Source organism: Ischnura elegans, chromosome 9 (genome assembly GCF_921293095.1).
Source record: "Ischnura elegans chromosome 9, ioIscEleg1.1, whole genome shotgun sequence".
In the NCBI taxonomy this organism is placed as follows: domain Eukaryota; kingdom Metazoa; phylum Arthropoda; class Insecta; order Odonata; family Coenagrionidae; genus Ischnura; species Ischnura elegans.
In genome coordinates, this window is record NC_060254.1 from 80459639 (window position 1) to 80473081 (window position 13443).

Genomic DNA, 13443 nt, shown 5'->3' on the forward strand with positions numbered 1-13443 from the left:
TGCATCACTATGCCGGTATGCATTGGAAGAGGGGTAGTTTTATATGGTGAATATAGCCCAGTATTTAACTGAAAAAATTGGGTGTTTTCATGTACGCTAGAATACATGGTCTTTATTAATAGGTCCAGGATTTTTAAAAATATGGATACTGACTGTATCATAGACACTCAATCACTAGAATAGGCACTCAATTGTGGTAGTGGATCCAGGATAGGGACAAGGGGGGAGTGGGGTAAACTCCCAGAAGTATTGCGGGTCCGAACAAAAATTACTGTTTTATCTAGTGTAAATTGGATGTCCAAGGAGGGGCTATAGTCCCCTTAGCCCCCCCCCCCCATAGATCCACCACTGCTCAATTGCAAAGAGAATGACCTAGAAAAGAGCTAAGAGGAGATCATATGCACAAATGGATATTGTAGTTCATGAGATGTCTCTATGCCTTAAAAGTTCCAGTTGCAACGCACACACGTCGCGAGAATGAATTGACGAGAATATAGGTGGTTAGGAGTAAAAAATTAACAAACAATATGGTTGATTTCCAACAGTAATAATACATTTAATAACCAAGTAAGCTTTAGGAGCACAATACATAAAATACTAAATTGCCTGAGGATAATGTACTCTTGCCGATGGGAAGAAGCCGGGCCCGAGAGCGAGAGTTCCTTCCTTGTCTGAGGTCAGTAGCAGAGAGAGAGAGACAGGCGGCTTGCAAGATCGCAGCGGCGCTCGAAGCAGGCGTGAGAGGGGAGGTGTAGGCAGAGGAGGGGAAACAGGTTTCAGGCTGACGATTCACCATACAATTGGGTAAACGGTGGCGGAGGGTAATTGAAGTTCACACATGCCGTAAAGAGGTCGACACCGTTGGTGAATTCACTATAAATTGTGAGCAGTTCACAGAACGCGAGTATCAGCGGCCCGCGTGGATCAGCCAGGCACGACGTACTCTGGAGCTTCGCGAGACTGGTACTCAGGAGCTCGTGAATCGTCTCCTCGTGGTGAAGTCTCAGAGGGGTCAAGTCTCAGAGGGGTCAAGTCTCAGAGGGGTCGAGTCTCAGAGGGGTTGAGTCTCGGAGGGATTGAGAAAGTGCCCATTATGGCACATCCACCCACTGATGTGTTTTGAACAAAATGAACTAAAGATGGGGGTGAGACTTTTTCACCCAGAACAGATATCCCTTACAATAAAGAGCTTCCCCTGAACAATAAGCAAATAAGTGAATTAATAATATTGAAAAAACATTTATTTCTGACCAATCCAAACCCCTCGATATATCATATTACATTATTGTAGAGTTCCCATATGTTAATCAGCAAATATTAATTGTTCAACAGACATTATTATTAGAATTACTATCGTTGCACTCATGATACCATATTGGCCACGTAATCATTCATTATCAGAGAAACGATAGTTTAGAAATTACCAAGAAAACCTTAACATACATATTATTTAGATGCCTCCATCTCTGCCTAATTTTACACAATATACTGCTTTGGCAAACAACAAAGATACATGACAAGGAAATAATCAAGCTTTGACTTTTAGAGAAGTCCTTAATATTGTCACAGACTTCAATAATCATGACAGATCAAACAAATCTAACAATAACATTAGTGATAAATCATTACATAATAGATAGAAAATAGGATAGACGAGTGTGGACCTTGTTATATTATTTTTTTTTTTATAATTCAATCTTTGTAATGATATTTTCTTATATTTTTTGTTGTATTTTTTTTTCATACATTCATATTTTATTTCTTTCATTTTTTAAACCAATTTTGTTGAATATACATATTTTTTTTTATTATATATTTTTTTTTTTTTCATTAATTGTTATAACATTTTTTCTTTTCTTTTGTTGCTCCATTAAGGAGATCTTTTCTGATCCACACTTACCGTCTTACAAACATTTTGGATAAGAATTCAAAGAAAATATTCACTGGAACAAGAGAATTAACACAATTATCAACTTTTCTTCCATCTCAGTGAGACACAAACTAATTAGAATGAACCATAAACCTTTTTACTTGATTAGGCCAAAGCATGAAAAACTAAGGTTCACTATACCAGACATCAAAAAGCATAGACATCATAAACTCCCCATGATAACATGGATGCAAGGGTGAGAATATAAAGAATTCAAAAGTAGTGATGCAGTATAAATAAATCACTGAAAATTTACACAAGGTAACCATCGAGAAACTAGATGAGATGGTACCCATCAGTCGTGAACCAAGTAGGAGGCAGAGAGAGATGAAGAGTGCATCTTACCATTTACAAATGACATTAAGTCTTTTGTCCACTGCTTAACCACATGTGGATCAGAGAAAACACAATTGCCCACTATATGTCGTAGACACCAGATAAATAATTGCATTACAAGCAAAATATAAACAATTTGAATAAAATCATCCAGCAAAATGCTCTAAATATTACTTAGCCAGTGCCATACTGGGTTTGAAAAAACGTGAAAGAAGTAATTTTGCATGATAAAGAATCGAAAGACAGAGAGCATTCAGCTAAATGTGGGACAAGAATTTAAATGAGCTTTACTGAGAAGCTCACAAACAGGGGAATAAAAACAAGTCAATGGCTGAGGTTAAATGGTCAATTATACAAACAGCCTTATTCAACAATTCAAGTATTCAGTATTTCAATAATTCATATTTAGAATTCTTCTGTCGACAGACAGGATAACCCCATAAATCCCCCCAAAATACCAGCCAGAATACTGCTGGGTGCTGACTGCGGAAGGCAAGCCAACCGGACGATGGGAACGCAACCCCCCTACGCCAAACTGTGGCTTGACATAAGCCATCTGTGCCAGGAATCTCAATTCCATCAGTGGCAACAGGTCCCATTCTGGGCATTGCAGGTGTTCAGGCCATCAGCCATGAACAAATATCATCTTCCCGAGCAAACAGCTGACTCGGGTTAGTAACCAACTTGGGTTAACACCATCCCTGGGTTGCTCCCATCACTTCAAAATCAGGCCCCCAATAACTTGGGTTGGCGAGTTGGCTGCAGTATTGACCATAAGCAATAAACTTGGGTTAATGGCATGACCCATAAATAGCAAATAATGAATTCACCAATTGGCAAACAGTGAATTTTCCCACTCACAGAATGAATGCTCTCATAAATTTGTGAAAAAATGGAATCAGTCAAGAGTGACTGGCAAGTGACATCTGGTGTATGTGACGACATATAGATGGGTAACACAATACCAATTGCACACCACTTCGGAGTAGAGAATACTAAATTCATTATATTATTCACTTATTATCATAAATTATTTGAGATATTATTCATATTTTCAGTAAATTATTAATAGACCACTCAAATATATGTTTTTTTTATACAATAATACAAGTTGCCGGTAACACAAATTGAAATCAGTAGAAATAACATCAGATAGTTTTAGCCAAGTAGACTGGATTAATTACAGTAGGCCTTCAAATGAGAAACATGTGCAATTTTCTCCTTTTTTGATGACACCTTCAAAGCTACTGTTACAGGAGTAAGCATTTTAACAATTGAGAAAGGGCCTTCCCATTTTGGATATAGCTTGGCAGTTTTACCTTTTAATTTGGAACTCAAGTGGTGAGTTTTGAGAAGTACCTGGTCTCCCACCTTGAATTGAACATCACTGTGCATCTTATTGAACCTTACTGATTGTCTCTGATGTGCATTTTTCAAATTACTTAGTACCTCAGACCAAAATGAAGACATATCTTTTGTATCAGTACCATCATTAAACATTTCAGGGGGAATTTCCCAGACATTATTCAATGGGTGTGGCAACTCACGACCCAAGAACACCTTAGCCGGAGAGTGGCCAATACTAGAATGACGAGCTGAGTTAAACGAGAAAGACAGATCAGGAAGAAATTCCTCCCATTTATTGTGAGAATTATTACAGAGAGACGAGAGGGCACATTTCAAATTTCTGTGAACCCTCTCTGCTTGGTTTGCCTTCGGATAATATGGTGAAGTGCAAACATGAGAAACACCAAGCTTAAACATTGTATCATGAAATAACCTTGATTTAAAAGCAGAACCATTGTCTGACACAAGAAATTTTGGATATCCAAATTTGGGAAATATTTTCCTTGTCAAAAGGTTAACAACCAAGGAGGCACTTGGACTCCTGATGGGTTCAATGAAAGTGAATTTTGAGAATCCATCAATTATTGTGAATGCATACTCATTGCCATTCTTGCTACGGGGCAAAGTACCCACAAAATCTACATAAATTCTCTCCCAAGGGTAAGTTGAAAGAACAGAAGACATTTGCCCCTGTGGGAGACGATTTAAAGGCTTCGATAATTGACAAGAGTGACATCTTTTGACCATATCAGTGACTTCCTTCCTCCAATTTTGCCACCAAAACTGACGTCCAATTTTCTCACAAGTTTTGGCAATACCCATGTGGCCACTGGTAGGAAGGTCATGAAAATATTTAAATAACATAGGCCTTATAGCAGGCGGTACAACAATTTTGGGCCTTTCAGCTCTGTTTGTGACATGGCATAGAAGGTGGTTTTTTAACTTCCAGCCCGGGTGTGACTCTGGGTCTCTAGATAAATCCTCAATAATGGTCATTAGACCAGCATCCGAAATTTGGTGCTCACGAATATTTACAAAAGAGAGAGGGACATGATGCAGAAAGAGAGAGCTCTGGCAAGCCGTATCAGACTCATTGGGGCGAGATAAGCAATCAGCAACACTATTTTGCTTGCCTTTTACATGGTGAATGACAAAACGAAAGGCAGATAACTGGTCACGGCACCATTTTGCAACGCACACACGTCGCGAGAATGAATTGACGAGAATATAGGTGGTTAGGAGTAAAAAAATTAACAAACAATATGGTTGATTTCCAACAGTAATAATACATTTAATAACCAAGTAAGCTTTAGGAGCACAATACATAAAATACTAAATTGCCTGAGGATAATGTACTCTTGCCGATGGGAAGAAGCCGACCAACATCCTGGTCACGGCACCATTTTGCAACGCACACACGTCGCGAGAATGAATTGACGAGAATATAGGTGGTTAGGAGTAAAAAATTAACAAACAATATGGTTGATTTCCAACAGTAATAATACATTTAATAACCAAGTAAGCTTTAGGAGCACAATACATAAAATACTAAATTGCCTGAGGATAATGTACTCTTGCCGATGGGAAGAAGCCGGGCCCGAGAGCGAGAGTTCCTTCCTTGTCTGAGGTCAGTAGCAGAGAGAGAGAGACAGGCGGCTTGCAAGATCGCAGCGGCGCTCGAAGCAGGCGTGAGAGGGGAGGTGTAGGCAGAGGAGGGGAAACAGGTTTCAGGCTGACGATTCACCATACAATTGGGTAAACGGTGGCGGAGGGTAATTGAAGTTCACACATGCCGTAAAGAGGTCGACACCGTTGGTGAATTCACTATAAATTGTGAGCAGTTCACAGAACGCGAGTATCAGCGGCCCGCGTGGATCAGCCAGGCACGACGTACTCTGGAGCTTCGCGAGACTGGTACTCAGGAGCTCGCGAATCGTCTCCTCGTGGTGAAGTCTCAGAGGGGTCAAGTCTCAGAGGGGTCAAGTCTCAGAGGGGTCGAGTCTCAGAGGGGTTGAGTCTCGGAGGGATTGAGAAAGTGCCCATTATGGCACACAGTGTGAAAAATAATTTGCATGGACCAGGACTGGCATTGAGTGCTCTTGGAGACAAAATCGTAATGAAGTGCATAAATAAGTTGCTTTTTGTGTCATCATAAATATAGGGACGAGGATATAAACACCGAGGAGGAAAATCACTATGAAGAATAATTAGACTTGACTGTGATTGGAAGCCTGATCTGTCGGTTATCAGTTAGGTATACCACTTATTACATAAATCACTGACCCATCATTATGTGGAGATGCGTCAGAAATTTTAGCTTTGGAGTCACTAGAAGAGCCTGTAAAGGTTTACTGTTGGTCAGTCTGGGTTCTTATCCTTAAAAATGTCTCTCTGCTATTGGCAGTGTTAGACCATACTTATCTTAACCTCTCTCTCTCTTCGCCCAGGGACTCTGGTGGTGGTGCGAAGGACAATGATGTATGCCCATGGGATGTGGCACCGTCGCCCAAGGAGCCCTCTCCCATCGGTGGTGTTGTGCAAGAGGAGGTGGTCATGGAGGAGGCACCAGTGCCTAGTGGCGTAGAAGTGTTGGTTAGTGAGGTGGCATTGACAGTGCCTGAAATGGGGAAAGAGGCGGTAGTTGCGGAGATGGATGAGAAGACTAGTACCGTAGAGGATGGGGGTACCAAGGCTCTTGTAGCTGGTGGTGATGGTGAAGGAGCTGAGCAGTCAGTAGTGAAAAAGGTAAGGCCTTCCAATAATTTAGCATTCAGAGGTACATGATCTTTTATTCCAAATTCGTTATACCTCTCATCCTGCTGCACCCACCAATGTGATTTCTTGTCTGTAATTATTTCCTTCTCCTACTTTCAACTTATATTATCTTTATATACAGTAGAAGTCCAATATGACGAGTACGGCATATAATGAGGGTAGCTTGTTGCAATTGATTTCTTTGTCTTGGTTAGTCCATGTGGAAAAACATAGAAAATCATTGGTCTTTTATGAGTGTGCGTGATTGCTTTTTAATCACTGTTAAGACAAATAGCACAATGTTTCTGTAAGGGCTAAGGCTGATCTCTACACTGCTACCTGCTCTCAGGTTGATATCACTTTATTTTCCTCATGCCTATGGACATTATTTTTTGTGGTAAATGGCTCTTAATCCGTCATCTTTTTTCATTCTGAGTGAGGGAATTATCTATTTGCTTTGCATCTATGGCAGAGTCTGCGCAGAAGCAAAATGTGGTGCAAGTATTGAGTATATATTTGTATAATAAGTGGCAGAATGCTAAGAATAGATGTTGTACTGTGTAATAGTCTATTTTTGTCAATCTACTTCACTTCCTTGATGAATTATATGTTGCCTGAAACTGATATTAAGATTTGATATTCGATGCATGTTGATCTGATTAGTGATTGATCGACCTTAAACAAATTGTGAAATATTTCCTGCCGGCCATATTAAGCCATTGAAGCATTTGCCTAAATTAGTCATTGCACTCGTATTTAGGGTCCCTGCTTCTTCTCTTGTATTAGTGCACTTATCATCTTCAGTAAGGTGAGGACGTCTTTCCAACCTGCAAAATATTTTTGATGTTTTAATGCTAATCTAAGCTTGCCTTATGGATGCTTTTACAGTGGAGCAAGTTCCCTACAGAATCAAATTTGCCGATAGTGAAAATTTAGGCTAAGAATGATGGAATGGGTGATTTTCTCATTGCACATGTGCCTTATTATTGCGTGTTATTTGTCAGCCAATCACATCAATGAGACTTAGATTATTCTAAATTCATATTAATAATAAAATTTGTAGCTCTTCAACATAAAAATTGTGTAAAATTACGAAGTATTTGGTGTCTATTTCGTAAAAAAATGCAATTTTTTAATCTACATTTCTGAAAGGAAATGTTCTTACTAAGTTTGTTAATAGAATCCTCCAAATTTTTGGTACCATAAACTTTGTCATAAAAAAGTCAATTGTAATACTCTTAGGATTATCCTACTCTAAATTTGATGATACTGGACTGCCCCATTAAGGCTCACCTTAAGATGATCCAGTGTGGGGCCTCGTATCTTCTTCCTACGCAGGGTTGTTATCTTTTTTGGGATTCTTAGTAAATGTGGTAACATATGAATTAGAAGGCATATGGAAAATTTGCATGATTTATTTCTGCTCTTATCCCTGTGATATATTTTCCCTCTGTACAAGTGAAATAGGCTTAAATAATGTCAGAAAGACATCACAAAATGCCAGAAATGTGATGATATACTGTGTAGTAGTCTGCTTCCGTGCGCTCCACTGTTATTGGATGAAGATACTCCAAAAAAACTTTTAAGATGCTTGATAAGCAACTATTTACTGTATGATTTAGTGCTTTTGGAAACAACGTTTTTATTATGTATTTTAGTAAACATTTGAATTGAATTCATTTAGATATTGGTTATCAAAATATCTATCAATATTGTTGTGTTAAGAAATTAAAATTTTTCTATTTGTGGTATTTTTGCCAAATATCAAGGCAATATTGGTACACATAATCTATTTATATTTTTCTAAAGGAATTATTTCACAAATTAACCTTAAAATATTCATTCATTTATTTCTGAATGAAAATAAATGGGTAAATTAGCTGAATTTTCTACATTTTGTCACATTTTAGCTGGATAAAAGGAGATTTTTACGGGATATAGGCTTTAACAAGTTTACGTTGTAACGATTTTCTAGGAATTATCAGAACTCCTTAAATGGACTTCTATTGTATTGATTTTGTAGCACGCAGGTCAGTAATTTGTATCTACTGAGTTCTTTTCACTCTCAAGTTTTCAGCTATGGAAATGAGTTTTGATCTATTTAATGTGAATTTTTGTCCTTGTCTTTGTGTGCATTGTGTTATTAGAATTTTAGCAGTTGCTGCAGCAGAGAGAAATGCAATAAATTTGGTTTTGTACAGTGGAAGGGATTGATGCCGCCTTATCCTTAAGAGCATGCAATACACGCGCACACCATTGCGTGGCGGGCAGCAGATATTACGGGCGTCCCTCAACCTCTATACAGCCATACTTTGTTTACAATGCGCAAAGGATGCGCTCCATGGGGTCTTTGCGCAAATCCAATTTGCATCATTCGAGACCATTTGATGGGGATGGGGGACTACATGGGGAAGATAGGGATGCGTTCCCGGTGGCATAGGTGCTGGGTATCGAATTTCCTATAAGCCGTATCATCATCATCATCATCATGGTCAACAATCCTAGGATTGGTTTGACGCAGCTCTCCACTCAGTTCTCCTATCAGCTAATCTTTTCACTCCTACGTATTTCTTCTCTTTCACATCTCTCTTTACTTGTTCCATATATTTTGGTCGAGGTCTTCCTTTTCCATTCTTGCCTTCCACCTGTCCTTCGACAATTGTCTTCATCAGGCCATCATGTCTCAAGATGTGGCCTATAAGGTTGTTCCGTCTTCTTATTAAGGTTTTCATGAGGCTTCTCTTCTCTCCTACCCTTCTTAGGACTTCCTCGTTACTAACTCGGTCGATCCATTTAATTTTCATCATTCTTCTGTAGCACCACATTTCAAAGGCCTATATCCTTGCTTTCTCCGCTGCGGTCATTGTCCATGCCTCACTTCCGTATAGGAGCATACTCCAGATGTAGGTTCTTATAAATTGTTTCTTTACATCCATATTTAAGTTTCCCGCTGTAAGCAGGTCTCTCTTTTGGTGGAATGCTCTCTTCGCCTGGGCTATTCTGCTGATAATTTCTTTCTTGCTTCTCCCGTCACTAGTTATCTTGCTTCCCAAATAACAGAATTCATCCACTTCTATCAGTTTTTGCCTCCCTATTTTAATGTTGGTCTTGACTTCTTCTCTTCTGCTGCATACTATGATCTTGGTTTTCTTCGTGCTTATTTTCAGTTGATATCTACTCATTACCCTACCCATATTAATCAGAATATTTTTCAAATCCTTCTCTGTTTCTGCTATAACGGCTATGTCATCGGCAAATCTTAGCATGCTTATTTTTTCTCCATGGATATTCACTCCCAATGCCTTTTCTTTGATTTCCTTAATGGCTTTTACAATGTAAACGTTGAAAATTACGGGTGACAATGTACAGCCTTGTCGCACTCCTTTCTTAATTCTTGCTTCTTCACAGCTGGGCCCTGATTTTATCACGGCTACTTGGTTTTTGTATAAATTGTGGATGATTCTTCTGTCATTATAAAGAACCCCAATTTCCTTTAGGATTCCAAGCATTGTGCTCCAATCCACGTTATCAAATGCTTCCTCTAAGTTCACAAACGCAACGAATGTTGGCTTGTTCTTTTCCATTCTCTTTTCTATGAGCAGTCTTAGGGCCAATATTGCTTCCCTCGTGCCTTTGTTTTTTCTGAATCCAAATTGGTCCTCATCCAAGTACTCTTCTGCTTTTCGTTCTATTCTTCTATAGATGATCCTTGTCAGTATCTTTGATGCATGTGTAGTAAGGCTTATGGTCCTAAAATCTTCACACTTCTCCGCTCGTTTCTTCTTAGGAATAGGGATTATAATGTTCCTCTCGAAATCCTTTGGTATCTCACCTGTCGTATACATTTCACTAATGATTTTGTATAGCTGGTTCAACGTCTTCTCTCCTGAATTTTTGATTAGTTCTGCAGGAATATCATCAATGCCCGACGCTTTATTTATCCTGAGGTCTCTTACAGCCGCATCAAATTCTGATCTTAAAATTGGGGCTCCCATGTCATCGGCATCCACTTCCCTCTCGTTTTCGATAGAATTCGTTCTGAGGCGACTTCCTTTGTACAAATCTTCCAGATATTCCTTCCATCTCTTGATATTCTTATTAATAGCCTTAGAAAACCTTATTTATATAAACGAGCGTGCTGTGTCCGCTCCCAGCAGGCTTCCCCCGCTCTTTTTAATGCAGGTCCACAGAGGGATAGGCGCGTTTCTAATTTTAAAATGTAGAAAAAAAGGCAGGGTCTTTTGTACAAATTTAATTGGAATATTCATGTACAAATTGAGGTCAGAGAACCTCTTTAAACACAACATTGGAAGTAATTTCACTATCCTCTGTTAAATGCACATGATGACTCATACTTCCGTATCAACGGGAGACTTGAATGTGGGACCAGCAGCATTTGATAAAAGTTATTTAAAGAATGCGAGATATTATTGCAAATGAATAAATGTATCAGTTTGTGCGCCGTTAATGTCAGGAATATTTACCGGTTTTTGTTTTTTGTTTTTTTTTTAATTATTTAAAAACCAATTTTAGGAAACAATAGCAATATTTAGGAAGTAAGATATGCCGTCGCATGTTCTCTGATAAATTCTGTGAATTTTGGTACCTCATTTGTAGAGTTTGGTTGCGTATAAGTTGAGAAAAAGGTATCTATACAGTAGAAATAACATAGAAGACTAGTGATGAAAGGATCCAGGATTTTTTTCGGACCTGGATCCCGATCAGATCCTTGATTTTGGGAGCGGGAACTTAGGATATTTTCAGATCCAAATGTATTTTCAAGTTCCTGCGATAAAATGAAGTAATTATTCAAGTTTCCTGTGTGTATAATCAAAGGAATGCTTTTTAGATTTACGTACACATTTTAATATTTTTACTAATTAAAAATCATTTTTATGAGCTTACAAATTATATTTTATAAATGATAAAATCTTTACAAGCTCAGGATCTAAACTGATACACTTGCATTTGGAAATTAAAATAGGTTTCAATCTTCAGATAAACCATTACCTGAATTCTAATTCTCCTCAGATAAGTTTCCCCTGAATTTTGTCATTTTCTCATCGCATACTGTCTTGTGTTAGTGAAATTGTGCTATGCAAGGCATGGGTATATTTAATGTTTTGGGGAAAACATAGGCTGCCAAAAATTTGACCCACTATTTTGCCATTTTGCTCACACTCTCCAAAGTGGTGCAAGTAAGTTTACCTTGATAAAATTCCATGGAGAGCCTACCTGCTAAGCTGACAGCAGCTCTGCTAGTCCTCTTGTAAATATTTGTCATATAAGTGATGTCTTGCCTTTATCTAAAGCATCAGGTAAGATAGAGCTTAGTGTCCTACGAATAGGTTGTCTATTAATGTTTCAGTATCTACTTGTCTGAGATCTGTTCATGGATTTTTCTGTGTATATGAATTGAAATTGGGCATGTACGTATCATTTTTCATGTTATAGTTATATGATTCATTCAAATTTTATAAACCTTCTTATCAAAAATATTCTTATCATATCTAGATTCAATGGTAAAAGTGTTGTATCCATCCAATGTTATTGGTGAGTCTAATCTTTAAACTGTGGGTTCAGTGGGATTTAATTGAATCTTTGAAACTGCCGTATCTTATCAAGATTTTTTCATTTTTCAAGAACAATCTGTCCTCTTTGAAAGCAATAAGTTTTGTCTTGACAGCTAAAAATAACCGAGAGATCTTTGATTTTTTTGTAGTGAGTAATGGATCTGGAATACAAATCCAAGTTTTTTAATAGAACTAATGACAAGTCTTAATCTTGCTCATTTTAAATGTATCTAAATTTATCATTTTCAGAAAATTTTAGCTTAGTCCTTGCATGATCATTAACTCTATTTCAGTGTGGTGGGTTCTGAATATTTTATATTACATCAAATTTTATCCTTCACATGTTTAAAACCTGTGTATGTTCTTTTTTGAAAATTTAATCCATGGATCTGATTGAACCTCAAATAATGGATTTAATAGGAATTAGCCAAATCTGGAGATCTCTGTTCCATCTCTATTTATTGTTTGATTGTCAAAACTGGCCATATAATATTGCTTTGGAATAATTTTCTCAAAAGTATGGCACTTTTGATTTACCTTTTGCTATATTATTTTTGTTAGAACATAAATTTTGAGCCATGTTGCTGAACTATTAAGTTAAAACATATTGTCTATTTCAGATTTTGTGTTGAGTATATAATTTCATCATTCATAAATATTTTTGATGAAAGTGAAGTTCAGCTGTCAGTTGATTGGTTTGATAATTGATCGGAATATATACTGAAATTCCAACTTTTTTATGAAAAAAGTAATGAAGCTTCTGTACAAAAAATATTTCCTGATGCCTCACTCGTCATGCATCTAATATAGAAACCTCCGCCTTGTGAGCTTCTGCTAAACAAAGAACTCCAGTGAATGAACAAATGGTGTTGATTTGGCGTAAATCCTATGTGAATTCATTAGTAAAAACCCCCAATCAGCATACTCCTGCTGGACAAAAATTCCAGTCAACAAAAAAAAGGTGGTCTTATCTCATGAAATTTACCATCACAACAAATTTGGCCCAAAACATGGTATTCTTTCAGAGAATCTTATTTTTGTGAATTTTTTTGGTAGTTCTGAAAGTGAATTATGACCAATCTGTATTAATAATGCCAGGGTTTTCAAGTGGCATGGCAATGCAGAGGTAGGGGAGCATCAACATGTAGCAAGGATTAGCCATTTCCATTATTTCATCGCTTCTGATTCTGGTGCAGTTCCTGGCATAGGTTCTCAGTCTTGGTTCTGGCTCTTTATTGAATGTGTCATTTACGTAATTTTCTGAAGCTATTAATCAGTGCTTCTATGTTTATATGATAACTATGAAAATTAGGTAATGTATTAAGTGACCTCACAAGTGATTGGATCTAAAACATTGCTAAAACTGGACTCTGTTCAAATTATTCCACCACTGTTTCTTTTTGGCTTTGGCTCCAATTCCAATCCCAAGCTTGAGAACTGATGGAACCAAGAAGTAAAGAACCAAATCAACTCATCCCCATGTATCTTCTATTTCTAGAAGGT

At 37.7% G+C, this 13443-nt stretch overlaps 1 protein-coding gene across 1 annotated transcript in view; it reads left to right on the forward strand.

The window, feature by feature from the left end:
- Positions 1 to 13443, forward strand: part of LOC124164972 — a 135117-nt gene that overhangs the window by 98890 nt on the left and 22784 nt on the right. Inside the window, exon 16 of the mRNA XM_046542211.1 lies at positions 6061 to 6358. Coding sequence (XP_046398167.1) covers positions 6061 to 6358 — 298 coding nt within the window. The remainder of the gene's footprint in view (positions 1 to 6060; positions 6359 to 13443) is intronic.